The sequence below is a fragment of the Triticum urartu genome, chromosome 5A (genome assembly GCF_056163025.1).
Source record: "Triticum urartu cultivar PI428250 chromosome 5A, HENAU_Tu73, whole genome shotgun sequence".
Lineage (NCBI taxonomy): Eukaryota > Viridiplantae > Streptophyta > Magnoliopsida > Poales > Poaceae > Triticum > Triticum urartu.
Window position 1 is genome coordinate 258272600 of NC_141877.1, and position 27347 is coordinate 258299946.

A 27347-nucleotide genomic window follows, 5' to 3' on the forward strand; every position below is an offset into this window, starting at 1 on the left:
TTATACAGTTTGAAAATAGAGCATCTGAAGTTTATATTGGTATATTTTTTGTAATATATGACTTGTATTAAGTTGATCAAATTAACAACCTAGGGGCACGCACATGCCCTGTAAACTGAGAGAGAGGTAGTAACACAATCTCATCAAGTATTTGCCAGTACATTCTGGCTACGTGAAACCTCCAGTAAATTGGCATATATTCACATTTTCATTTTGTGCCAATCAATGTTCCGTGTAAAGGAAATGTGGACACCACTACCATAAAAGAAAGAGGCGCAGGGTTATAGCTGCGACTACCCGGTCGATGCACTGCTCTGGCCGAATATATGGGGGATCCCGTCCCAGTTTCCTTTTTCCCTCGCTTCCCAGTATCCCCCAAGATAGCAGTAGCTGTCGTCCTCGTCCTTCCTGAACCACCTTGGTTGCCAGCCTTTCTCTTGTAACCTTCGAGCCTGTAAATATAAGCCATTACATGTGGCACCAGCAGGAGTGAAGCCCAGCCAAAAAATGAGCCTGGTGATAAACACAAGTAATATGCTGCCAAATAGCATAAGCACCAAAGTTATGATTTCTTCCTCATTATGAATATGAATGTTTAAAATTCTCAAGCTGTCAGAATCTTGTCATCTTTGCAAATCAAACTAGAATAAAATTTAATAAACTGGGTCTCAATTGCTAGTTGCTACAACCAATTGAAAGAACTCCTGGGAAGTTTCTTTTCCAATGTGTAAGGAAGAACGCTTCGGAAATTACAATCATATTTCACTAATTCAGATATTGAGCTTTACAAACAGTGTGAGCATCAGATCCACGGAACAATTAGAAGATACTTCTTCATTCATGAGACTAATGAGTGCAAATTACACACGACAGATGAGATTCCAAACCCATGGTTTCTGACTTACAATATTAGCCACGGTACTTGGTCGGCCAATGTGACAATCTCAACTCCCATAAATGATGCTATGATAAAAAGAAACAAGAAAACACATTGATAAAAGATTAAATCAAACATAATACTGGAATACCTGCCGCTGAAGTTGTTCAAGTCTGAGTTTCTCCAAATTTGCCTTTTCGTATTCACCATTTTCCAGATGTCTCTGATCAGGCCTCAGGCGAGAATCAGTAGGAGGCAACATCGTCAACATGTGAAGTGGCAATTCATTTAAAGAAATTGCAAATGGAGAAAGGTTATATCGGGTTTGATTCAAAGACTTGTCTCTCTCCCACAAAAGAACTGCTTCTGACATTGGGTCGTACCACTTGGGTTTAGCGCTTGGATCCCCAAGCACATAATACATAGCTTCATCCCATTTTCCAATTAACATAGCGACTTTCTCTCCAGTCCTATTATCTTGTACAAATCCTTGCACCTGCGTGATTGATCCAAATTATTTAAGATGTTGACCCTATGTGTGCCCAAATATATTTAGACTGCAAATAAATTACTGACGATCAATAGCAAATGCATAGCTAAAGTTGACACTTATTTTGGGACGGAGGGGGTACATTGAAGTGACCATGTCGCCCTTTAAGGACGTCAGCCACAATTCTCTACGGAGGCCAGTTCTTTTGGCCGATTCTCTCAGAATCTTGAGAATCAGACCTCCCCCCAGATTCTCCAAGAATCTTGAGCTCGTATTTTTTCGACAATCCTAGCTAGTTAGACCACTCCTACTGTCCTATACAACAACGGAATGCATCCGAACACGACAAGGGGGGTTTTCGACAATCCTAGCTAGTTAGACTACTCCAAGAGAAGGAACAAAATCATAGTGCCTATATTGATGTTTTAAAAGATGCATTATCTTAGAATTACTACCTCCGTCCCATAATGTAAGACGCTAATTTTAATCAATTACTACTTTTAATGTAAATTATTGTTTAGCCTAGTAGGCATTTGCTAAAAACAGAAGTTTATTACATTTCAATACAACAACAAAGCCTTTAGTCTCAAACAAGTTGGGGTAGGCTAGAGCTGAAACCCATAAGATCTCAAAACCAACTCATGGCTCTGGCACATGGATAGCTAAACTTCCACGAACCCCTGTCAATTTGTAGGTATGTTTTGAAATGTCCCCATGGCAAATTGTAGATAATATTTTTTTTATGTATTGTACCATGGCAAATTTCTTTTTGTATGTAGCATGTCAATTTCATGTTACATATAAGCTGAATTTTTCATTGTGTTAAGGCATTTTTCATGTTACATATAGGTGACATTTTCATGTTACAAAGAGGTGGCATTTTCCTACTGTCATGGTAATTCTATCTCTGTTTTTATATATACATCCATGCATTTTTTTTCTCTCATGTCTAAATTATACATTTTTTTGGCAATTCCTGTATCATAATTTTTCGATTTTTTGTTGACGGCATTTTTTTGCAAAAAGCAGTTAATTGGGCTAGCCAGTTTTGTCCCACGCGCTTTGCTTTATTTCTGGGTCACAGGTCACGCGAACAAGCGCTTGGAGCGAACACCCAAAGGAACTAGGGCAGTTCACTCGATCGAACCTCTCGGGGGGGACGATCATTCGCTCCGGATCCCTCCTGAGCTGACCCCCCCCCCCCCTATTGTGGTCCAAATAAAACAGAGTTCATTTTGTACTGAAATTACAGATTTACCTGGTGTGCATTCCGATCAATAATTGACAGTTCTTTGAATTTAAGCTTGCAAGAGTAGCGACTACTTCCCTTGATGTGCATTGTGCCATAGTGGTCACAATAAATTTTCCCTATAATGATATTGTATATGGAAGTAGTAACTTTACTCCACTGGAATTTCTCCCCATCATCAAATTGAAGGGTTAGAACGCCTATTGGATCAAGCTGAATGGATCGACCCCAGAACTTGCCTCTCAGATTCGAATCACCCCAGAATTTCCAACCTCGACCATCACAGTGACATGCAACAACCACGGGGTGGTGACTGACCTGAAATAATCAAATTTAAAATAAGAACATATTTTTAATCAGCCGAGTGAGCACTTCACAAGACACAAAAAGATCGTACTTACATAAAGTTGCGTGGTAATAAGAAAAATAATGTCATGAACTAGGAATTGCTCTGTTCAGAAATAACTCATAATCTCTTCAAATAATGACTTTTTGGAGATCCCTAAGAGAGTGTTGAAGAGACTAGACTATAATTGTTCTTGGCTTCTCACTTCTTTTGGCAATCTGATCAGCATAAAAGAAAATATTGTTTAGCACGTTGTGAGATTATGTGTACTCCTGAGGACCAGGGTGGCCTCGGTATTCAAGATTTGGAGGTTATTGGATATTCAAGCTGTGAATAGAGGGTGGAGATTGACAACCATTGTCGCAAAATAAATATTTGGGGCAAAAACCACTCAGTTCGGTTAAAGACAAGCCAACAGACTCGCAGTTTTGGAAGGGCCTTATGAGGTTGAAGGACGCTTTTTTACAAGTTGGTTCACTCAGTATGAAAAATGGGGAATCGCCTAGGTTTTGGGAGGATAAACGGATCGGCATATGCCCTTTTCAGTTATGTACCCGAGATTATTCAACATTGTCTGACATAAGGATGCCATGGTAGCCGCTGTTCTCCGGGTGGCTGTCAGACCGACCAAGGTCTGAAGAACAAGATTCAGACAACTCTCACTCAAATCACAAAACTTAGCAAATTTGGAGCTTAATTGCGGGAATATAGGTCAAGTTAAGATACACCTAAGGGCCAGCCAGGAACACTGGCGGCTAGGGTTTACCCCAATACAGGGAGAATGATCCCGATGTCTCCAGATACTTGGCTTTACTTACAAATGAGATAAGAACGAAGAAAAAGTAAAACAGAGTAGTTGCCTACTGTAGCCTTTGCGGTAAAGTAACAGCGACGCCTCAGAGTCTTGTAGCCGTCCGATGCCGGATCAACATTGACTGCTTCATCATTACACGCGAAGCGGTACCGAGGAAGGAGGGGCGTAGGATGGTAGATGGACAGCTTGCTTGACTTCACGCGCTCGATAGACGATTCAAACTTAACTGACCAAGAACATGGCTGTCAAATTCTTCAGAGAAGTGTTGGCTGGGTCCTGACAGTGGCGAATCCACTGGTTGATTTCCGCTGACCCTCATTGGATAGCATTTAAATGACTGGAATGAGATTGTCCTCAAAGTAGCAGAGGTTCAACTAACTCAGTGGCAAGATCTGTTTAAGTGGGATCTTCATACCACATGAGTTTTTTTTCTACACTCCATGTATAGGCTTTAATGTTAAGTGGGTCAGATTTAGATCAAAACAGTTATGGCGTCTGAAACTGCTTCTAAAGGTCAGAATTCCTGTGGTTTTAATGCACGAGGGTAGTCCTTACAAAAGGACAATCGAATAAGTGTAAGTGGCAGGGGGGGACACATGGTGTAGCTTTTGCTGTGAACAGGAAACTATCCAAAATCTTTTTTTATTGTACCCCTGTCCATGGCTAGTTCTTTGGTGATATTCCAATCCTTCAGATCTCTCTTTACGTACTCCTTCCAATTTGGCTATGCAGGAATGATGTTGACAAAAAGAAATTTCACTCATGTATGCAGGTGCTACTCTGGTGTACCAGTTGGTTGTGGTCATGGGCATTGTTACAAAAGAAGCAATACAAGGAATCCATGAAGCTTGGCGCCAAGTGGCTCGAACGGATTAACAGGGAGTCTATATCGCGGTTTGGATGGTGTGCCAGTGCTAGGCTTCTTAGTTTATAGAGTAGTCTTGGATGCCATATTACTATCGTCTGGTGTTGGTTGATCTTGTTGTTTTGGTATCTTCCTTTTTCTGTTGAGATTGTTGTTTCATGATTATGTAACAAACAATGTAAGAAGTCTGGTTGGATGCATCGATGAGACCAGGGGTAATAATAACTTCAATTATCTAAGAAACAACTACACAACCTTCTCAGAGAAAAAGCGAAGTCCTTTATCTGGATAATCAGCTTCATATGTTTCACCAAGTAGAGGATTGAAGGGTTTGCATTGCCGACCTTCAGTTGAAGCATAGCTTGATACTGCAAAAGCCGCAACAAGAAGTGTCCTCATCAAGCTGTCACCCTGTATTGTATTTCACCAAGAATTTATTCATTGCAAAATACAAATGATGAGTCTCCAGTGCAAAGTAACCTTAGTGCAAAAGGTTAAACTGTTAAAAAGGCATTGTAAACAAGATTGAATAGTGTCTTCCTTCAGTAATCGGAAATATTAAAATAAAATACGGTATACAAGTAAAATAGTAAAATATTATCAAGTACTAAAATTAAATATTTACTAGAAAACCTCGGTCAGTTATAGATGACATATGGAAACCACATATTTTCCAAGGACAAAAGGAAAGGATTGACAGGAAAGCCCCAACTTAAGCAAATACTCCAGAATTTAGAATGAACCTGGTAGAACCAGGGATCCTACCGGACCTGCTCCGTAGGTTGTAGGGGAAGGATGGTGGAGGGCGCGGCGATGAGCGGGCGCGCCGGCGGCTGGGCGCCGTCGCGTGGGAGGAGGATGGCGGCGGCGGCTAGGGTTAGAGGCGGCTAGGGTTCCGGTTCCTCTGGGAGCCAGGCAATAGGGATAATAATATTCTTATTGCTTGATTCCAAAAGGAGTCTTACAGCCTATATTTATAACCTAAATAACTTGCATAAGAATTAACCTAAGATAACTTGCATAAGAATTAACCTAAGATAACTTGTGGGCTAAGATTGCCCAGTGGGCCTAGCTAAACCGGCCATAACACTTCTCCCCGCCTGCACAAACAGCTCGTCCTCGAGCTGTAAGGTGAGGAAGCGCTTGCGGAACTCCTCGAGGCGATCAACCAGCGTCAAACACCTTCTCGACAGCTGGGGCGGCCAGGTTGGCAGCGACGGCATCCTCCGGAATGTAGTCTGCAACCTCCAGGTAGAAGAGTCGCGGGCAGGCATGGTCGGGCGTGTAGGGTTCGTCGCAGTTGAAGCACAACCCTTGACGGCGACGCTCGAGTAGCTCGGCTGAGGTGAGCCGACGGAACGGGCGTGCCGCGGTCGCGGTGAGGGGTGCCGCAGAAGCCTGCGCAGGCCGACTCTGCGCGGAATCCGGCCCGGGTAGCGACCCAGCTGTCCGGGACGGTGATTCCTGCTGGATGGCCACCGCGCGGCGCTCGAACGCGCGGGCGTAGTACATGGCCGACTGGAGATCCTGGGGTCCCCGAAGCTCCACGTCCACGCGAATGTGATCCAGAAGTCCATCGACAAAGAGGTCGGCCCGCTGCTGCGCCGTCACACCCGACGCATGGCATGCCAGGGCCTGGAAACGGTCGGCGTAGTCCTGCACCGTGGAGGTGAAGGGAAGGCGGCCGACCTCCGCCAGGCGGCTCCCGCGAACCGGAGGCCCAAAGCGAAGGAGGCAGAGCTCGCGGAAGCGCTCCCAAGGCGGCATGGCGCCCTCGTCCTACTCGAGGGCGTAATACCAGGTCTGTGCCGCGCCGCGGAGGTGGTACGAGGCGAGCCAGGTACGCTCCGATGCGAGGGTGCGCTGCCCGCGAAAGAACTGGTCGCACTGGTTGAGCCAGTTGAGGGGGTCCTCCGTGCCGTCATAAGTGGCGAAATCGATCTTGGCGAACCATTGTTGCGTCTGGGTCGGCGCCATGGCCGACCGGCTCGGCGGTGCGGAGCAGTGATGATGACGACGCCCGGTCAACGATGGGGAGGCCGTCGTAGGCCCCCGCGGAGCCGGACGAGGCCCCAGACTGCAGCGTGGGTACCGGTGGGTCCCCGGCCTCTGTGTAAACTGGCGGTGGCGACGTCCCGGTTAGCCAGGTCGGGATTGGGGACGGTGACGGCGGAAACTGGACCTGCTGGATCGAAAGTCCTCCCGATGTGGACTGGCCCAGTCCGGAGCTGGGCGGCGGCGGTGGGAGCTGGACCGGCGTGGGCAGCGCAGTTGGCGCGGCTGGGGCCAGCGCGGGCCAGTGCGGCGCTAGGGCGGGCGCGGGAGACGCGGGTGGCGCCGCGAGAACCGACGCGGGCCACTGCGGCCAGGACGGCGCTGGGGCGGGCGGCGGCTGGAGCGACGGATGGGCCCCGACGATTGCAGCGGGTACCGAGTACCAGGGCAGGTGCAGCAGCGGCGCGGGCCCGCTGGTGTAGCCCGCCTGGAACGGCAGCAGGGGCGTCCCGCTCGGGCCCGACGCGTTCTGGATCGGCCAATGCGTCGCCGGGTGGCTGTAGGCGGGGGGCGCAGCCGGCGGGGTGGTGTGCGGGCCGGCCAAGTACAGGGAGATGCCCTGGACGGCCGTCACGAGGTCCAGCAGGGTGCTGGTGATCTCCTCCGGCGTGAAGACGGAGGTTGTCGGCGACGCGGAAGTGGCGGGGGCCGGCGGCGCAAAGGTGATCGGGGCCGGCGGCGTTGGGGACCCGGCAGTGGTCATCGGGGCGGTGGTGATGATGGGCAGCGGCGGCGTGGGTGTTGATGACGACATGATCGAACCTGAGTCTCTGGATACCAAATTGGTAGAACCAGGGATCCTACCGAACCTGCTCCGTAGGTTGTAGGGGAAGGATGGAGGAGGGCGCGGCGATGAGCGGGCGCGCCGGCGGCTGGGCGCCGTCGCGTGGGAGGAGGATGGCGGCGGCGGCTAGGGTTAGAGGCGGCTAGGGTTCCGACTCCTCTGGGAGCCAGGCAATAGGGATAATAATATTCTTATTGCTTGATTCCAAAAAGAGTCTTACAGCCTATATTTATAACCTAAATAACTTGCATAAGAATTAACCTAAGATAACTTGCATAAGAATTAACCTAGATAACTTGTGGGCTAAGATTGCCCGGTGGGCCTAGCTAAACCGGCCATAACAGAACCACTGGAGATTATACACTATTGGTCCATCAATTCTTCATAGCAAACTCAATTTAGACTCCGAAAAGAATTGATGGATGTAATAACTATTTTAAGGTAGAGAATCATGTACTATCTGACTCAACAAGAGTTAGAAGAAAAAAAATGTGTTCTTCATAGTAAACTCAATTTGGACTCCAACAAGAGTTGATGGATGTACCTTTCCCTTTTTGCCCCTCACTTAACCCTTCATGCCTAGGACTATATATATACTCTTCTCCCACCTTCTCTCCAGGGTTAGCAAAGATTATATCTAAAACTAAGAGAGCTTTGCTCATCTACCTCCCATTGTGGGATTCCTCCAATGCGGATATGGTTCCTCATGGAGAACAAGGCCACCTTGCGAGGTGAAGACTCCGAGGGGTTTCAAGACCTCTACTTGTCGAGAAGATTCCCCCATAGGACTTGGGGAAGAACCTTATCTTGCTCCCTCTCTCTCTCTCTCTTGGATGATTTGAATCAAGGATTAATCCATGTGTATCTTGTTTTCCAACTTGTGTGTTGATTTATGCTAGTTTCCCTCATAATTCCCCTCGTTTTCTCCCGAGTTCTTCGCGTTCTTCCTCAAATCCACCTCCAAATCGTGAAGAGCATCCCTATGGTTTCCCCGTATCATTTGGCATCAAGAACAAAGTTGCGACGAATTGGAAGTTCGGAACCCCCTCACCTCCCTTTGCTAGTCTTTTTTTTCCCAGCCCAAATTCAAAAATCCCCACCAAAAATAGCCCAAAGTCAATTTCAATTGATTTGTTAGATTTCGTGCAAATTGGTTGGTTTTGCTTCATGGATCTCTTGCATAGTTGCATATTTAGTTGATCTACCTTCCTTTTCGTGGATTTGGCCCAAGTTTTCTTTTCCTTGTCAAATTTTGACTTTGAACCCAAGTTTTTTTCCCTCAGGACCCCGCAGACTCGACCTCCCGCAGCCCTGGGACTACCCCGGATTTCCAAGCCTCTTTTGGCACTCTCTCTGGATAACCTCGAAGCCCCCCCCCCTCCCTCCCTTCCCGACTTAGCCAACACCATTCACCTTTTGGTCATAACATTTCATTCTAGACTCCAATTCCAGCGTTCTTGGGCTAGATTTGATGCTATCGACATGCCCAAGATCACCACATTGGTTTCCACATCATTTGCGTTAGACACTTTTGGAAGAATTTCATCGATGCCAACCATCAAGCTCGCTTCGTCGTCCAAGTTTCATCAGGTGAAGCATTCGGTCATCGCTACCGCTACATCGACCTCACAAACAACTACGACATCCACGACCACTAATTCATCCTTTTTGACACATTCGCCGGAAGCAATGCCGGTACACTCTCCATTCTGTCGTAACCTTACTCTTCCCTAACATTGCTTTTGATAGCCAATTGTTCCTTTGCGAAAACTTTGATCCCACTAGGACTAGCTATTTGAGTATTGTCGGCATCCTACACTTGAGTACCTTAGTGACATCTTTGTCATATACATCATTGCTATCTTGAGCAATAACATAGTAAGAATCATTTGATATCTACTTGGCGCATCAATTGGTATCTTGTGTACATGCTAGCCATTTCTCGTGATTGTTAGTCCTGTATCTTGGACTTGGCACAAAAAAAAAGCAAAGGAAGAAAAGCTTTAAAAAACAAAATAAAAAAGAAAGAAAAGCTTATAAGCAAGAGAAAGAGCAAAATAGATACATGTGCAAAGTATACTTATAGGAAAACATTAAGTTTGCAAGTCGTTACAGTGGTGCCAAGTTTACAAATCCATTGCCCTCTACATGCAATCAAGTTAGCATTTCTCCTTGTGTTTGTTTGTGCAACACGAGCATTAGTCTTCGTTTGGCCAAAAAAAACTGCTCATTCCTTTGGTTGCACAAGCCTGCTATCTTTGCATGTGTTCCTTTTGTTTCCTTCCTCTACACTTGTGATCAACTTGCATTGTTTTGAGTTCATTTGGATCTTGGCCAATTTTTTCCATATCTTGATCCGCTATTGCTTGATTTTGGTCCACTAAACCCTCTAAGCTCCATATATTAGCCTTTTTGCAAGTTTATAGGTGTTATGTTTGGGAACACTTATTAGCATATCAGCTTTGCTCACTTCGGTAACTTGATATTGTTCTTTCACTTTAGCCACTTACTATTTGCACTAGTGCCATCATGTAGGGACAGTGGAGCACTTGTGGAAGAACTTGCGACATAGCCTCAAAAACTTCATCCGCCAAGAACTCTATGCGAGGGACCCACACAAACAATGACAACTATGGTGGTCGTGGCAAATCTGCCCACAAGTCCCACAAGACAAGTACCTCCACATCAAGAGAGTACACCGACAAGGGCCACCACCAAACCAATCATCAAGTGCAATCTCAACAAGCCCCCCACAACAACGAACAAGAGATGCTTCTCAGGCTCAAGTCCACCACTCCCACGAGTTAAAATGACTTCAACGACACTGAGATACCATTTTATGGGACTCATGGCCACGAAGATTTTTATGGGAATGAAGCACAGACACATCTTTCATCCATCGACAAGTTCCCTATAAAGATCAAGTGAGGCACGCCACAAGAAACTTCCATCACTACGCGTCTGAATGGTGGCATCAACTTCCTTCAAAGAACTTACCTACAAGTTGGTCCACGTTGAAGAAGGCAATGTGGCATGAGGTTGTGCCATCCAAGTAAGTGGATACTCTTCTGCGCCAATTGGAGCGCACCACAAAAGGAACCAAGTCCATCAACAAGTACATGAAGTTGAAGCGATGAACAAAGCCTCATTTGGATGAAGTACTACTCCACAACGGGATTGAAGCATGGCATCGCCAAGGCTACCTCCCTCAAGAACTACATCCTCGAAGACCTATTCGATGGTGCTCTCAAGGCGGAAAGACACATCAAGAAGGCCAAGGCCACTTGCGCCCATGCACACTTTAGGGCGACCAACACCCAACAATACGAGCACTAGGATACTTCCATCAAAATGTTGAAGCTTAACGCGACGATATTCCAAGATGACGCTTTGAAGATCAATGTCCCCGATCTCCCTCGTCATTGTTGTAGTGTATATGTGGATTGCCTAGCCCTTTCCATCAGTTCGGACTTTTGGTTGCTTTGGCCAGTGCATGAAAGCTTAACATGGTATTAGGGCCTAAGGTCTTGAGTTCAAGTCCTGGCTTTCGCAGTTTATCCAAAATCTGTTGTTCCCCCTTTGTGTCCACGTATAGGCCTCTTGAACCATACCTCTGAGTCTATCCACGTGTTGACTTCCCGCGTCACACGTGGGACGGGGTGTTGAAGTGTATATATATGTGGATTGCCTAGCCCTTTCCATCAGTTCAGACTTCTGGTTGTGTTGGCTAGTGCATGAAGCTTAACAATCATGATAACAAAGATGCCAAGTCGAGCACAACTCTTTTTGAAGAAGGGGGCACGGTGAGGACGACAATGAAGCCAATCAAGGAACATTCTTTGGAAACAAGTGATAAGGTGGCAAGCAAGAAACAAGCTTCCACCCATGGAGGCGAATATAGTGAGACAGGCGAGCATGGGAATTTCCCTTTTGTTATGGATGCGAGTGATGATGAGCCACATCTTATAGTGTTCATCTTTGGCGACATGGTTGAGCATGGGGTCGTCCCTTCAACAAAGGAAACACATGATAATGACTACGGAGACATTTGTGCCCATATCAAGAGAGTGAGCGATCACCACTAACCACATATATGACGTGATGCCCCACTTCCCATGTGAGGAGAGCAACCACCACCACTTGAGTGACTCCACCAAATGAGCACTGAGATCATCTACTTTGACGGAGTGAGTGAACCACCACAAGAGTTGAGTGAGGTAGTTGATAGGTCATGTGGGGCCATTTACAGCTCTTAACAACTTAATCTCTACCGCTTCGGTGTCTTCTCATTTGGTGCTAGGTCTCATGCATGAAGAGCGCCAATCCCCGACAAGTTCGTCCCTCGAATGGACAAGATGATGACCATGGCACAAGAAGATGAAACCCCCAAATGGTTCCATAAAGATGAAGAAGATGGCCACAAGATGGTCCATTCCACCACACCTACACCACGTGAGTAGAACTACAAATGTAACAATATAGGTGATGTTCTTGTCCCACTAGTGGACGTGAATGAATTGGATTACTTGTTGATATTGATGATCTTCCTATTGTTATGTCACATGCTAGTTTGACTTCCCCATATGATGCTTTATTGCCCATTTATGATGAGTATGATGATGATCATATGGAGTATCATATGGAGTATATTAGTTGTGATGTTATGCTTCATAGGACATCTTGTGAAAATTCCATATGTCATGTCATGTTTGATAATCCTCGTCATATGTTGTGGATTAGATTTCCACAGTGTTCAAGCAAGCGTTTTTAAGCGGTGATTAATCACCCTTAAGCGCTAAGCGCTGCCTAAACACTTCACTTCTGCCCTGAGCGCAGATTTAAGCATTTACCTTTTTTGCGCGATTAAGCGGGCGCTTTAGCGCTAGGCGTTGGCTGAGCGTGCGTTGCGCGCACTTAAGTGATGGAAAAGCGCTGGAAACACTAGGGCGGGAACAAGGAAAGTGTAGGTGGGAGGGGAAAGGGGGGTATTAGGCCACAACACAAATTTCCCTGGCGGCTAGGGTAAGAATTGACGAGTAAGGAGAGGCTTTTGTGGCGGCACAGGAGGCACAGCTCCCTGGTCTTCCTCCTCGGCAGTCAGCAGACCTGGAGGCACGGCTCCCTGTTCCCCCTCTCCTCCTTAACGTCCACTCCATTCAGTTCAGGTGAGGATTGATTCACTCCTCTCCTCTCCTTTATGCAGATCTTCCTCCTCTGTTCTGCTTTTCAGCTCTTCTTCTTCCTCCTCTGTTCCTCTACTCCTCTTCCTCTTCTATAACTCTGCTCTAGATCCAGATCCAATGCTGCTCTGCGCTCTCTTCACTCGTAATTTGTCTAAGAATACTGGAATAGCATAAGAATGGAGGCAGGAGATGATGCTACTAATGCTGCTGCATTAGCACACGGGAGAGCACTAGCACTAAGAGAAACTCAAAAGATATGTGCTATGTTTCCTATTTTTCATGTGCATGTTACTCAAAAAAGCCAAATTCTAGCCTTAGAAAAACGCTTAATCGTGGTTAAGCTACGCTTAAGCGGCCATTACTCTAAGCTGCGGCCTTCCGCTCTGCTTACGCTTACCGCTTTTTTGAATATTGGATCTCTTAGTGACTATGCCATCCCCATTGAGTTCAACTTGATTTGTGAATATGGCATAGATGACAAGTTCTTGGTCAATGGCATTTGCATCACTTGTGAACATATTGGCATGCTTCCATCCTTTGTGTGACAATTTCCATATGCCATGCCATGACCACTTCATTATGAAAAATGTGGAGAATATCCCATGTCTTGCATCCAACATGTCGTATATTTGTTCTACTTGTTGTGTTTCTTGTAGGCATGGTGGTATTATACATTGTTCTTGCAATGTCCCTTCTCCATATGCTTTGATGACAATGCTTTGTGTGATGCACCGAGCATGAAGAACAATTTCTCTTTCCATCACTTTGGTTGCAATTGCATTGATGCTTTGGACATGCATTGCTTAGAACGTTACCCAAACACTCCTTTTGTTGCTTCGAGCATGATGAAATATTTGTCTTCTCATTGTCTTGCTTGCAAAAAATTGTTAATACTATCGCTCATGAGGAAGCCCCCATAGCTTTCTCATACATGATAGATGGTTTGGACTCATTTATGTGTTGTATGTGTGTGCACCATATGCTTTACATGAATGCACATGTTAATGATGCAACATACACTTGTTACACTCGTCCCCTTGTGTTATGCATAACAACAATCCTATAATGATGGATGATGTATTCTTGTATCATGCATCAAATTTCTTTGTGCATTACATATCTTGTGCTAACTAACGCCCACATGCACATACAGGCACACATCATTATGGATGATGTGTACATCTATCACACACATTGTTTCTTGTGTCTCGGTGTTGTGTAGGTGATGCGGAGCATCCTTCCATCATCCCCATGGACTCTACACCAACACATCAAGCACCACGTGGACCCATGACAAGAGCTCGAGCACGCACAATGGAAACCGAGGTGAACTCCTTCCTACTTGACATGCATACGGATACAGGTGGAATTTGGTTGCTACCTCACCGGAATGCTCTATGTATCATTAGGTACGAAGAGGAACGCTCCCAAGCAGCTAAGGAGCATCACCAAGGAGTAGAAGAACCACCCCAAGGCCTTGAGGAAGAAGAGGGCAGCACAAAGGAGCAGGACAGAAGGTCCCAGGCGACCCCGCGCCCATGGGCTACACAGGGAGCTACGGCTGTAGCACCCCGTGCGCACGGGCGTGTACCGTGTACACGGGCCCTACAGGATGGGCGGCTGAGATCTGGTTTGGGCCTCCACTTCATCCACCTCGCCCCCAAGCCTATATATTCTGTACCTAGGGTTATGTTTAGACTTAGCAAAGACATGTGAGATATTTTGAGAGCTTTGCTCCTTCTACCACTCCATTGGAGATCAAGGCCTCTTAGGAGAGGATCCACTTGTGGATTTCAAGACCCTCCTCTTGGAGAAGACTACCATCATCAAGACCTCATCTCCTAGGAGTGGGAAGAACTCTACCTAGTGCTTGTTTCCTTTGATTGTGCTTGTAATCTTGTGGATCTATGTGTTTGATATTCTAGTGGATGTGTGATTGGGTATTGTTGGAGTGAATTCCTCCCTGTGTTCTTGGTGTTCATCCCTTTTCAAGTGTGAAAAGATCCATCTTAGGGTTCCACCCTACAACATCTTGGTATCATGAGCAAGGTTGATTCACATCTTGGAGTCCCTACCCCCCATTTGCTAGCTTGATTTTGTTGTTTTTCGTCCTAATTCAAAAATCCCCACCAAAAATAGCCCCAAAATTTTTCTTGCAATTTGTTGGATCTTGTGAGATTTGGTTGATTTGATCCACGCATTTGGTGTTTGACAAGTGGATCTACCCCTTACCACCATTACCCACCCTTCCATCCATCGATTTTGGCCGGAAATTTGAGAAAATCCCATGGATCCAAGGTGTTCTTGCGCTCCCAGAACACCCCATGTCACGGGCCATCGGGACCCGTGCACACGGGCCTCGCTTACCCTTCCAGAAACTTTCGGCCAGCTACTGTTGTTCATCTTTTTGCCTTTCCACCACCACTTTTGACCTTCCGCAATATTTCTCGTGAGTGTTTGAGCTTTGGAGTTGCGGATCGTTGCGGTTCTCACGTGTCCTAAGGTGTTTCGGCTACTTAGGCGCGATTTGTATTCATCATCACCGCCACTCATCATCGGCTTGGACTACACTTGGACTACACTTCGACATCGACCACTTCGTCTTCATACCAACCGTAAGCAAGGATGGTAACCTCGACGACACCATTGTATTACCCTTGCCTTTACCTTGATAGCCTCGAGCCTTTTTGCGTAGCTTACCCATCGAGACTAGCAAGTTGAGAATTGCCGGGCCACGCTTATAGTGCACCTTTAGTGTTACGTCTCTCCCGTGCATATACTACTTGTTACCTCGCATTGTGGCTCGCATATCAAGCATTGTGGCATAGTCAAAAAAGAAAGCTTTTAAGCAAAAGAGAAGAGAAGCAAGAGCTTGTAAGCAATAGCATTGAGCCACTTTGCCTAGTTCAGCATCTTGGTTCATACGTACATAAGCATACTTGGGATAGTAGACGACCCGTTTCTCTATTAGGTTGGTGCACTAGCGTATCTAGCCCATTAGAGCAATCGAGCTAGCGTCTCTCTAGTATCCGTACAACAAGAGCATTCCCGTGGTTATACCTCTTAGAGCTCACTCCTTGGTTGTGCGGATCCCATCTATCTTCCGTGTGTGTGTTCCTAGTGATATCCTTGGGTTTGATCTATTTGTCTTACTTGCAATTTGTGCATCTTTTCAACTTTTTCAACATCTTACTAACATTTGCTTGAATTACTTGTGCCACTTCCTAACCGCGATCCTCCATAAGCCTTTTACTTGTAGGTGTGAGAAACAATACCCGACACCAATTCTACTATTATAGCATCACGTGGGATCGTACTTGTTGCATCCACAATCTTCGGAAAAGGTAACTTTGGTTTTGTTCTCTCATTTTCCTACTCACCACCACTTCCACATGATGGATAGGCCTACTTCTTCGGCGAACCCACTCTTCGAGGATCAAGATGGAGAACGCGACTACGTTACCAAGAACCACTTCATCGCACAACAAGCTCTACATCAAGAGAGTGAAGCTTTGGGTGATCGCATCAAGCAACTCGCCACCGACCTACGACAATCGGAAGCACGTCCACGGGACTATTTGGACGCCAAGCTCTCCAAACAAATGGATGAATTCCGCAACATGATCGTGAGCCGCGCGTCTTCCTCAACCTCTTCTCCAAGACGGCGCCACTCAAGTCGCCACTCGTCGTCATATTCTTCTTCCGACGCGAGTCCTCCTCGACGCCATGACACTCAAAACCACCAAGCGCAAGAGAATCCATTCCATGGCAATGGCCTACAAGACCGAGTTCGAGCACGTGAGCAAGCGCGACGCCAAGAACGAGAAGCCATGGATCAAGAACAACTACCGCCACATCGTCCACGACAAGCATCTCAAGATGGCGATGCAATCCGGCAAGAGCAACAAAGCTGGGAAGCTCAAGCTCAAGCGGCTCAAGACGCACTCCGAGAGTCCACTCGAGCCGTTGCCCAACGCAGCCGTCAAGTCCGTGAGCAAGAGGAAGCACTTCGTCAAGCACGAAAAGAAGAAGCCGCCCGACGTGAAGAACAACAAGAAAGGCGAAACCGAGCACATATGCCTCGACCTCCTCTACGCCAAGAGCGCAACCACGACGAAGATCCTCCTCCACGTCAAGAGCGACACCACGTGGATCGAGTGCTTGAAGACCCTCCACGCCAAGAGCGACATCAACATCGTCACTATGATGAAGAACTACGATACGGCAAGCTCAAGTTAACCATGCCCAAGTTCTCCGAAAGCAACGATCCTGAGGAGTACCTCTCATGGGCATTGAAAGTCGACAAGATATTCCATCTTCACAACTATGACGAGGAAAAGAAGATCGCCATGGCATCCCTCGATTTTCAAGACTACGTCCTCATTTGGTGGGAGCAAGTGATCGAGCGACGCCGCGAGAAGGACGAGCCACCCATCACGACTTGGACACAAATGAAGGACGCCATGCGAGCTCACTTCGTGCCCACATACTACACACGAAATCTCTTCAAGAAGTTACAACTTTTCAATCAAGGCACGAAGACGGTGAAAGAATACTATCAAGAAATGGAGATCGCCATGATACAAGCTAATGTCAAAGAAGATGATGAGCAAACAATTGCACGCTTCTTGAACGGCCTCAACCACCCAATAAGGAAGATCACCGATTTCCAACCCTACTCCAACCTTCTCAAGCTAGTTCATCAAGCGACCAAGGCGGAGCGACAAGTACACGAAGACTTCAAATACGCCAAGTACTCATCCAAGACCTACGGCTCATACACTCAAGCTACCCCTACTACGACTTCGGCACCTCCTACCTCGACTAGAGCATCACCAAGTACCGGTGACAAGTCAAGTTCCAAGCAAGCGACGCCCTCCTCGACTCATCCTCCGACAAGCAACTACAAGAACAAGACTTCTTCATCGGCGCCACCGGACAATCCCGTCAAGGCAAGTTCTATCAAGTGCTTCACATGTGGTGGCCGTGGACACAAGTCTTTCCAATGCATCAACAAGCGAACCATGATCGCCAATGATGATGGCACATATGACTCCATGAGTGAAGACGAGATGGAAGCTCTCGAGCACGTCGCCATGCACCGTCAAGTGAACGAAGAAGATGCTCAAGTCTATTGTGACAATGATTCAAGTCCCGCTCTCGTGGTCTCCAAGGTCTTGACATTTCAACACCAACAAGGCGAACTTCAACACCAACAAGATGAAGACCAAAGGTATCACGTCTTCCACACCAAGGCCGGCATCAACGGACGTTCCGTGAAGGTCATCATCGACGGAGGAAGCTGCCACAACTTGGCAAGTGATGAGCTATGTTCCAAGCTGCAATTGGTCAAGAAGAAGCATCCTCGCCCTTACAAGGTCCAATGGCTTAGCGACTCCGGCACCATACAAGTGGAGCACAGCATGCAAGTTTCGTTCAAGATCGGCGCCTATGAGGACACCTTGGAGTGTGATGTGGTTCCTATGTCTGTGTGCCATCTTCTCTTGGGAAGACCTTGGCAATTCGACCGCGGCGTCATCCACAACGGGAGAACAAACCACTATAGCTTCAAGATGAAGGGAACGGAGTACGTGCTACGACCTATGTCACCAAGCCAAGTGATTGCCGACAAGCAAGCATCCACCCATCGTGGAGAGACTAGTGTGAGAGTGAACCACCACAAAGAGCGAGCGCCACAAGCCCAAATTGAGTGACTCTTCGCCAAGGGAGAAAAACTTGGTCCTCCTAACCACAAAAAGAGAGATGAAAGAAGTGTGTGAGAACCCATCGAGAGTCATCCACTATGTCCTAGTGTGCAAAGATGAGGTGGCAAAGAATACCACTTCTAATCCTCTTCCTCTAGTGTTGTCTAATTTGTTGCAGGAATTCGCGGATGTCTTTCCCGATGAGCTACCTCCCAGTCTTCCTCCTCTACGTGGCATCGAACATCGGCTCGACCTCATCCCTGGTGCACCTCTTCCTAACAAAGCACCGTACCGCGTCAACCCCGAAGAAACAAAAGAAATACAAAGGCAAGTCCAACATCTCATAGACCAAGGACATGTGCTTGAAAGTTTGAGTCCTTGTGCCGTACCGGTCATACTTGTGCCAAAAAGAGACGGTAGTTTTCGCATGTGTTCCAATTGTAGACCCATCAATGCTATCACCGTTCGCTATAGGCATCCCATCCCACGCCATGATGATATGCTAGATGAGCTTAGCGGCGCCACTATTTTCTCAAAAATTGATCTTAAAAGTGATTATTATCAAATCCGCATACAAGAAGGTGATGAATGGAAAACCGCTTCCAAAACAAAATTTGGTTTGTATGAGTGGTTAGTTATGCCTATGGGTTTATAAGAAGCACCCGGTAGTTCCATGCGTGTTATGCATTATGTGCTTCGTCCTTACATTGGTGTGTTTGTTGTGGTCTACTTTGACGACATTCTTGTGTTCAGCAAATCCCTCAAAGAGCATGTGAATCATCTTAGGGCCATTTTGCAAACTCTTAGAAAAGAACTTCTTTATGCCAATATGGAAAAATGCACTTTTGGTGTTGACAAGATTGTTTTCTTCGGCTTTGTTGTGTCTTCAAAGGGTGTTCACGTTGACGAGTCTAAAATTGAAGCAATTAAAACTTGGCCACAACCCACTAATCTGCAACAAGTGCGTAGTTTCCTTCGTCTTGCGGGTTTTTATCGTCGCTTTGTGAAAGACTTTAGCACTATTGCCGCACCGTTGCATGCTTTGAGTAAGAAGAATGCACCCTTTGTTTGGGGTCCATCTCAATCTACCGCATTTGATGAGCTCAAATCTTTGCTTACGCATGCCCCAATTCTTGCATTACCCAATTTCAACAAAATTTTTGAGGTTCATTATGATGCTAGTGGTCATGGAATTGGAGTTTTAATGCAAGAAAAGCGACTCATTGCATACTTTAGTGAAAAACTTTCCGGTGCTCAACTCAACTACCCCATATATGACAAAGAATTGTATGCTCTAGTGCGAGTATTGCATGTTTGGGAGCATTATCTTCGCCCACATGAATTTGTCATACATACCGATCATGAGACACTAAAGTACCTTAAAGGTCAAACCAAGTTGAATAAACGGCATGCTAAATGGAGTGAATTTATTAAATCTTTTCCTTATGTGATCAAGTACATTAAGGGTAAAGAAAATGTTGTGGCAGATGCTCTTTCCCGCATATGCATGTTAGTTACTCAACTTGAGTTGGAGCATGTTAAAGATCTTTATGCACATGATCCTACGTGTGCGATTCCTTATGCCAAATGTCTTGCTAACCCTTGTTGGGAGAACTATTATCTCAAGAATGGCTACCTTATGCGCGCTAACAAACTTTGTATACCCGAGTCTACGCTTCGTTTGTTACTTTTGCAAGAGGCTCACGGCGGAGGACTTATGGGACATTTTGGGCGCGACAAGACCTTTGCCACACTCTCCTTCAAGTACTTTTGGCCAAAGATGTTCCGCGACATGGCACGCTTCACCAACAAATGCTCTACATGCCGCAAAGCTAAGTCACAATCTCAATCTCATGGTTTACATATGCCACTTCCAATTCCATATCAACCATGGGAAGATATTAGTATGGATTTCGTATTCTCAAAAATGGCACATTTCATCCCATGCAATAAGATAGACGATGCTTCACATGTTGCAAATCTCTTCTGTAGGGAAATATTGAGGTTGCATGGAGTGCCAAGGACCATTGTGTCGGACCGTGATGTCAAGTTCCTAAGTCACTTTTGGAAGACCATATGCGCCAATCTCGGCATCGAGCTACTATTCTCCACGGCCTATCATCCCCAAACCGATGGCCAAACGGAAGTCACCAACCGGATGCTATCTACTCTCCTACGCGTGTTGATAAAGAAGAACATCAAGGAGTGGGAGGAGTGCTTACCAATCGCCGAGCACGCCTACAATGAGCCCGCCACTCTACTACCGGCAAGTCCCCCTTCGAGGTTGTCAACGGCTTCAATCCATTGTCCCCATTGGACATTCTACCTCTTGCGCTCCAAAAAAGCGCAAACATGGATGCAAATGCAAGGGCAAGCTTTCTCAAGAAGATGCATGAAGATACCAGGGTTACGATCGAGCGTCAAGTACATCGCATCGCCAACAAGCTCAACATCAACAAGTCACCCATGGTGTTCCAACCAGGAGATCTCGTATGGCTTCATCTTTGCAAGGACTGCTTCCCCAACGAGCGCAAGTCAAAGCTACTACCACGAGCCGGCGGACCCTTCAAGGTGCTAGCACGCTACAATGACAACGCCTACCAGATCGACATCCCACGCGACAAGTACAACGCAAGCGACATCTTCAGTGTCAAGGACTTGGCCAAGTACCATGGTGATGAAGATCATGATCGGGGGGGGGGGGGGGGGGGGGAGATGATGACGAGCATCCTTCCATCACCACGTGGACCCATGACAAGAGCTCGAGCACGCGCAATGGAAACCGAGGTGAACTCCTTCCTACTTGACATTCATACGGATACAAGTGGAACTTGGTTGCTACCTCACCGAAATGCTCTATGTATCATTAGGTACGAAGAGGAACGCTCCCAAGCAGCTAAGGAGCATCACCAAGGAGTAGAAGAACCACCCCAAGGCCTTGAGGAAGAAGAGGGCAGCGCAAAGGAGCAGGATAGAAGGTCCCAGGCGACCCCGTGCGCACGGGCCCCCAAGACCCCGTGCCCACGGGCCACTTACCCCGTGCGCACGGGCCCTACAGGATGGGTGGCTGAGATCTGGTTTGGGCCTTTACTTCATCCACCTCGCCCCCAAGCCTATATATTCCGTACCTAGGGTTATTTTTAGACTTAGCAAAGACATGTGAGATATTTTGAGAGCTTTGCTTCTTCTACCACTCCATTGGAGATCAAGGCCTCTTAGGAGAGGATCCACTTGTGGATTTCAAGACCTCCTCTTGGAGAAGACTGCCATCATCAAGACCTCATCTCTTAGGAGTGGGAAGAACTCCACCTAGTGCTTGTTTCCTTTGATTGTGCTTGTAATCTTGTGGATCTATGTGTTTGCTATTCTAGTGGATGTGTGATTGGGTATTGTTGGAGTGAATTCCTCTTTGTGTTCTTGGTGTTCATCCCTTTTCCCCCTCCAAGTGTGAAAAAATCCATCTTAGGGTTCCACCCTACAACAATAGGTCACCACGCTTACGTGTCAACGTCGCAAGCCCAGGAGTTGACAAAACCACGGAGTATTTGTCCTCCATTCGTCATTTCGACAAGTCCTCACGATGTTCGTCTGCACGGCCCTCACATGGTTATTGGGTATTGTCCATTCCATACCTTGTGCCCATATTACCATATCCACTTTGCATGCTTTGAGCACTTCTATTCCGATGACATGCCATTGTGACCCATGTCTTGCATTAAACATGCTCCATACTTCTTCCACTTGTATGTTTATTTGTAAGCATGGTTGAAGTGTGTTGATAATGTCGAGAGGTCAAGGTAGAGCAAACTTGACATGGGAGGACTACGTAAAGAGAGATCCGAAGGACTGGAATATCACCAACTAGCCATGGACTAGGGTGCACGGAAGTTAGCTATCCATGTGCCAGAACCATGACTTGGTTTCGAGCTCATGGGTTTCAACTTTCAACTCTAGCCTACCCCAACTAGTTTGGGACTAAAAGGCTTTATTGTTGTTGTACCATTTTTCAACAAACCATTAATGATGCTTCTTGTGGTAGGGGAGTCATGATGACACAATGTTCTTTACATAGGACTTCTCACCAACACAATGATACTTTGGCCATGCTTTGTTTTGACCATTTTGATTATGCTTACTTTGTTGCATCAAACTTGTTTCCTTGTTCTCTCCATATGTTTGATTGCAACAATGCCCATGCTTTGCACATGCCATGCCATAATTGTTGTCAAAATTCCCCCATAGTTGCCTCTACCATGTTGAACAATTGCTCTTTTCTATGTGTAGAGTGCAACAATGCTTTTATTGTTGAACATGAGAATGCCCCATAGCTTCTTCACATGATTAGGAGATTTTGATCCATCCCATGTAAAGCATGTTCCTTGTCCTTCTTTGCTCAATATGCAAGATGCACATATTGCCACGACTTGTGACATGCATACACAATGCATTCAATGCACATGTTTTGTACTAACAGTGATGTGCAAGACAAGCATTGCATCATGATGGATGATGCATTTTTCTACCATGCAAACACACTCTTCGATTTGTCTTGTGCATGTGTAGGCCTTAAGTACATGGTGAGTGTCCCATACCACAATGTTGAGTCATCTTTTTCAGATGGTGATGTGGATTTCGATCCGAGGTCGAATCTAGTCGAATCATTTTCAAGCGGGGGAAGATGATGTGGAGCATCCTACTGACATAACCATGGCAAGTGCCCCGTCGTTAAGAGACATGTGCATCATACACTTCATATATGCAGAGGTGAATTTCTCTTTTACAGGTGTCTACTTGGTTCTCTCGCGGATGATATAGTACTTGGCACTCCTACCATGTGCACCTTTCGGTTTGTGTCGAACGTCACACATGGCATGGAGAAGGTCAAGCACAAAAGAACGCCTACACCATCTAAGAGGGGAACTTGGAAGCATAGAAGCAACCATGAAGACGAAGGGGAGCTTCTGGAAGCATCGACAAGCAAGTCCAAGGGAAGACTATCGCAAGTTCTCGACACCCCAGAGATTCGAGCCTTCAAACCATAGGAGCTCCGGGCACCCCGGAGCCCCCCCCCCCCCCCCCTGACTTTCATCGGAGGAGTATCAAGACCTCTACATGTGGAGAAGACTCCATGGAATTCAAGCACTCTTTGTCTTAGGACCTTATAGTGCATCCTCTCTCTCTCTTGTGGATGATTTGGATCAAGGATTTATCCATGTGCATCTTGTTTTGCAACTTGTGTGTTGATTTGTGCTAGTTTCCTTTGTGACTCCTCTCTCTTTTTTTCCTTCACAATCTTCCTCAAATTCACCTCCAATCGTGAAGATCGGGCCAACCCCACGGTTTGCCCCATATCTAGGGAGGGGAACTTGAAGGAAATATTGGTGCGACAAGAAGCTCCAGTGTGTTGTCCGGGCAGATGACGAGCAGAAGCGCTTGCGTTTCTTCGGGCTTTATTGCAGACGAAGTGCAGTCTTCGTAGGGAAGACCGAGAGATAGAAGGATACATGGTCTTCAGTTAAAGCATGTGTGGGAACCCCTCCTAGGCCAATGTGGAAAGCCTAGCAACACCGCTTATCAGCTGCCAACCCCGCATTGCCACTTCTGCACCAGCACCAATACGGAAACACCGATGCCTCTCTGCATCAATGTCACTTGCCTTAACGCCACTTGACTCTGCTCACCCGCGGAAGCACCATCTCCTCCCCTTCCAAGCAGCTCCATAGTAGGAGCAAGGCCGCCTAGGCCAAAGAGGAGAAGCAAGTCTCTGCCCAAATCCTAGCGAGGGCTTAATGCCTCTCTTTTTTTAACCTTGCAAATCCTATAGTCATGTTTTAGAGCTGATAAACTCCATAGCTTGCGGCATTCAAGTCCCAAAGAGACTTTTATGTACAATTCCCCAAGTGTCTTGCAATACAACGAGAAATGATGCACTAACCATAAAACTACAGTCAAATTATCTATCAATATTTAACAAAGGAATATAAACCTGAAAGCTTCGAAAATGGAATGTACGGGCAAATATTTATTGAGCATATAGGGGGGTATCTTATACTGAGATGAAAACAGAACTGTTTTGCATCAATGAGCTATACAGAGAGTTGGAGTGGATTATCAACTATACCTGCTTTCCCCACTGTAGTGCATTGTCAACCAAGTAAGAGTACTCCAGATCCTCAAAACATTTTTGCAAAGAAGACAAAGGCTCATTGAAATAAACAGGGAGACAAACACCGGAGAGATCTTTCCCTATATTTTCTTTAATTATTGACCATAATCCTATTGGTTTCTCTTTCTCCTTTGGCTCAGGTAACTTATCTCGACGCTCAACAATGGGATATTTGGTAAACTTGGCAGTATATGATCTGGAGTCTCCAATAGATTCTAATGCATTGCAGCCATTTGTCACAAGTTCCCTCCTTCGAGAAGCACTTCGTAGAGATTCTACAGACAAAAAATCTCTTGTATCAAAGTATGTCACTTCGTCTTCATCAGATTCAGCATCTGCAACTTGACTTGCAGTGTCTGGATCAGATTCGCTTGCACTCCCGCCTGATAGAACTGAATAAAAATCTGCACATTCAACAATGCAGTAAAGAATTAACTGGAAGCGTAGGGGACAGCACTACATAAATTTAGCACTCGAATAAGATTAGAATGTGCCGCTTGCCAACAGAGAATATCATGTTTCAATACTAACGTGAAGACTAGTAATATGAACAAGCTGCTAGAAGTGTAAGAAGATTATATCTCTAAAGCAGTATGAATGCATAAGGTGTACTAACTATAATATGCAGTGCAGGTGGGTGGTAGGATGACTCAACTTGTTAGGACTGAAAGGATAGAATGCCAGGTTAGAAAGACAAAGAAAAAGTGGGATCACAAGCAAGATATGGTAATATGAAGATGAAACTACTGACCACTGTATCTGCCATTAACATAACCATGTGCTTCCCTCTCTTTAGTTTCATGCACAACCGTTCTCTCCAGCTCAACTTTCTCTGTCTACCAAAAGAACTGAACCATCTTAGTCCTTCAGATTATGTTTAAAAAAGTTGTCATTTCAGACTAAAAAAGAAAACGCAAGTTACAGAACAGAAGAATTTTATGGCAGCTAGCAACAATGTACAGCTTATATAATTGAAGTGTGCTCTATGCATCTACCACTAATCCATACTTCCATAACACGGGCAGTTATTTTAGTTTCGGCCATAAATGATGTCATATGCTGTCAATTGTCAACCTTTGTCCAAATATATGAATAAAAATCAATTAACCACGACTGGTTCTCAAATGAATGAAAAAAATTAAATGAATCTCACACTTATCACAGGATTTTATAACCATCGACAGTTTATATCCCAATGTTCACCAAAATGTCTCAGACTTACACATAAACAATACATGCACAAAATGTCCATGCATACAGAGTATTATCCTGTCTCAAGAAAAGTAGAAATGCTCGTCTGCAAGGTTACAATTATGCAACAATCAGAACGAAACTAGTGGTGGTGATGGTATACAAGAAGCAATTGAGACAAAAAGGAAATGAAAATCCCTGCTAGTATTCAGTTCATCACTAATATGTGATGTGAAGAACCAAATGCTACTGTGTGCTAAAATAATAAAATACCTTTAATATTACCAGGATTCTGGAAAGTGCATTATGTAAGTATGGTAAACGCAATAAAAAGTACAGAACATTGTCAAGTAAACAAAACTAGAAATAGAAAGTTACCTCAAGCTGACGGAGCCGGTCTACTAAAACAGAGTGCTGCTGCTGCTGAGACTTTATCTGACTGTGCAGTTCCAGCAGCTCAGTCATCATAATAGACTCACATTCATTGACCACTGTTTCATTCAGTCCCTCATGTAGCAGACGCATCCTCAGCTTCTCAGTGGACAGCATAATATCAGCCACAGGAGCAAAATCATTGGTCATTAGCGACCTCGGAAACCGATCCTTCGCCACCAACAAAGCCTCTAGCCATGCATTCCTGTCCTCCTCAGTTTCACACCTCAAGTGTAATGTCTTAGTTCCACTGAATATATACAACCTCTTATCATCCGACCTGCTTGCACGGATAGATGAAACCTGAACACCAGAGCAGGAAAAAAAATTACTGTTAAGCAATGCTGGTCTTGTTCTTCCCTCTAGCATTCTGTCAAAACATTCGCATAACCCCATAAAAATGGTAAATTTCAGCACTAAACTAAATTCTTTGCAAACAAAATCATTGATAGCCGTAAACACATCTAGCCCAGTAATAAGAATACAATATTCCTTCGGCCAATCATTACCCGAGCAATGGTACTTCAACAATCTAACTGGTACTTCAACAATCTAACTTCCTAATGGCGCAACCCCAGGTTTGAACAAACCCAATCTAGCGCTGCCAAACACAAGTGTAACGTACCTTGAGGTGTATATCCCCGAAGGGCTTCCACTGCTTCCCAGCAGCTGCAGCGTCCTCCCGCGCCCGCCGTAGGGCGTCACCCTCCCCGATCACCCTTGCCGCCGCTGTCGACGCCGACGATTCACCGCTTTCCCCTCCGCCGTCGCGGAGCTTGTAGTAGGAGAGGACCCCGTCCTCGAGCACGAACCACCTCGACCGCCACCCCTTCCCGTAGTTCACCCACTTGTGCAGCACCCCCGAAACGACAGGGGGCGTGGGCTGAGGCGGAGCCGCCTCTGGCGTTGCAGATAGTGTCGCGGCTGCGACACTGCGAGGTTGGTGGTGGTGGTGGTGGTGGTCCGCGGCGTAGTCGACCGATACGGGCGCGATGCAGCAAAGCGGATTCATGGGGTAGCCAGACCCAGCCGCCGCGATGTGGTGGATCGGTCGCTCAGGAGGATCTTCTGCCGGCGGCTAGGGTTTGCGAGGCCATGGAAACCGTAGTTGCATTCCCGCGAGAGTGGGAGTGGTACTAGCCAGTAGCCAGCGGTGGTGGTGGACTGTAGTAACGATGTGAAGTGCTGTT

The 27347-nt window shown here is 46.1% G+C and overlaps 2 protein-coding genes across 4 annotated transcripts; both read right to left on the reverse strand.

Moving 5' to 3' along the window:
• Positions 1 to 27347, reverse strand: ORP1D (OSBP(oxysterol binding protein)-related protein 1D). 3 transcript variants are annotated; one of them, XM_048673230.2, is made up of 8 exons: positions 26783 to 27347; positions 26104 to 26460; positions 25286 to 25370; positions 24490 to 24938; positions 4986 to 5009; positions 2626 to 2934; positions 1029 to 1373; positions 1 to 452 (listed from the first exon to the last, which is right to left on the reverse strand). In XM_048673230.2, the coding sequence occupies exons 1-8, from the start codon at positions 27167 to 27169 to the stop codon at positions 294 to 296; spliced, it is 2115 nt and encodes a 704-aa protein (XP_048529187.1). In that variant the 5' UTR covers positions 27170 to 27347; the 3' UTR covers positions 1 to 293. The 3 variants fall into 3 exon arrangements, with proteins under 3 accessions (XP_048529187.1, XP_048529186.1, XP_087381979.1); XM_048673229.2 differs by having other exon boundaries at positions 4897 to 5052; XM_087525853.1 differs by lacking the exon at positions 4986 to 5009.
• Positions 5091 to 6421, reverse strand: LOC147970977 (uncharacterized). The gene has a single exon (XM_087525854.1). It carries the CDS (start codon positions 6406 to 6408, stop codon positions 5806 to 5808), a length of 603 nt encoding a protein of 200 aa, XP_087381980.1. The 5' UTR covers positions 6409 to 6421; the 3' UTR covers positions 5091 to 5805.

What these genes read in the sequence shown, in the direction of transcription:
- ORP1D (XM_048673229.2), bottom strand. Translation starts at nt 27,169, where the DNA reads ATGAATCCGCTTTGCTGCATCGCGCCCGTATCGGTCGACTACGCCGCG. An exon ending in TCGGGGATATACACCTCAAG is followed by an intron (nt 26,461 to 26,782) that starts GTACGTTACACT and finishes TCTGGTGTTCAG; the next exon opens with GTTTCATCTATCCGTGCAAG. An exon ending in TTGATCGGAATGCACACCAG is followed by an intron (nt 1,374 to 2,625) that starts GTAAATCTGTAA and finishes TCAATCACGCAG; the next exon opens with GTGCAAGGATTTGTACAAGA.
- LOC147970977 (XM_087525854.1), bottom strand. Translation starts at nt 6,408, where the DNA reads ATGCCGCCTTGGGAGCGCTTCCGCGAGCTCTGCCTCCTTCGCTTTGGG.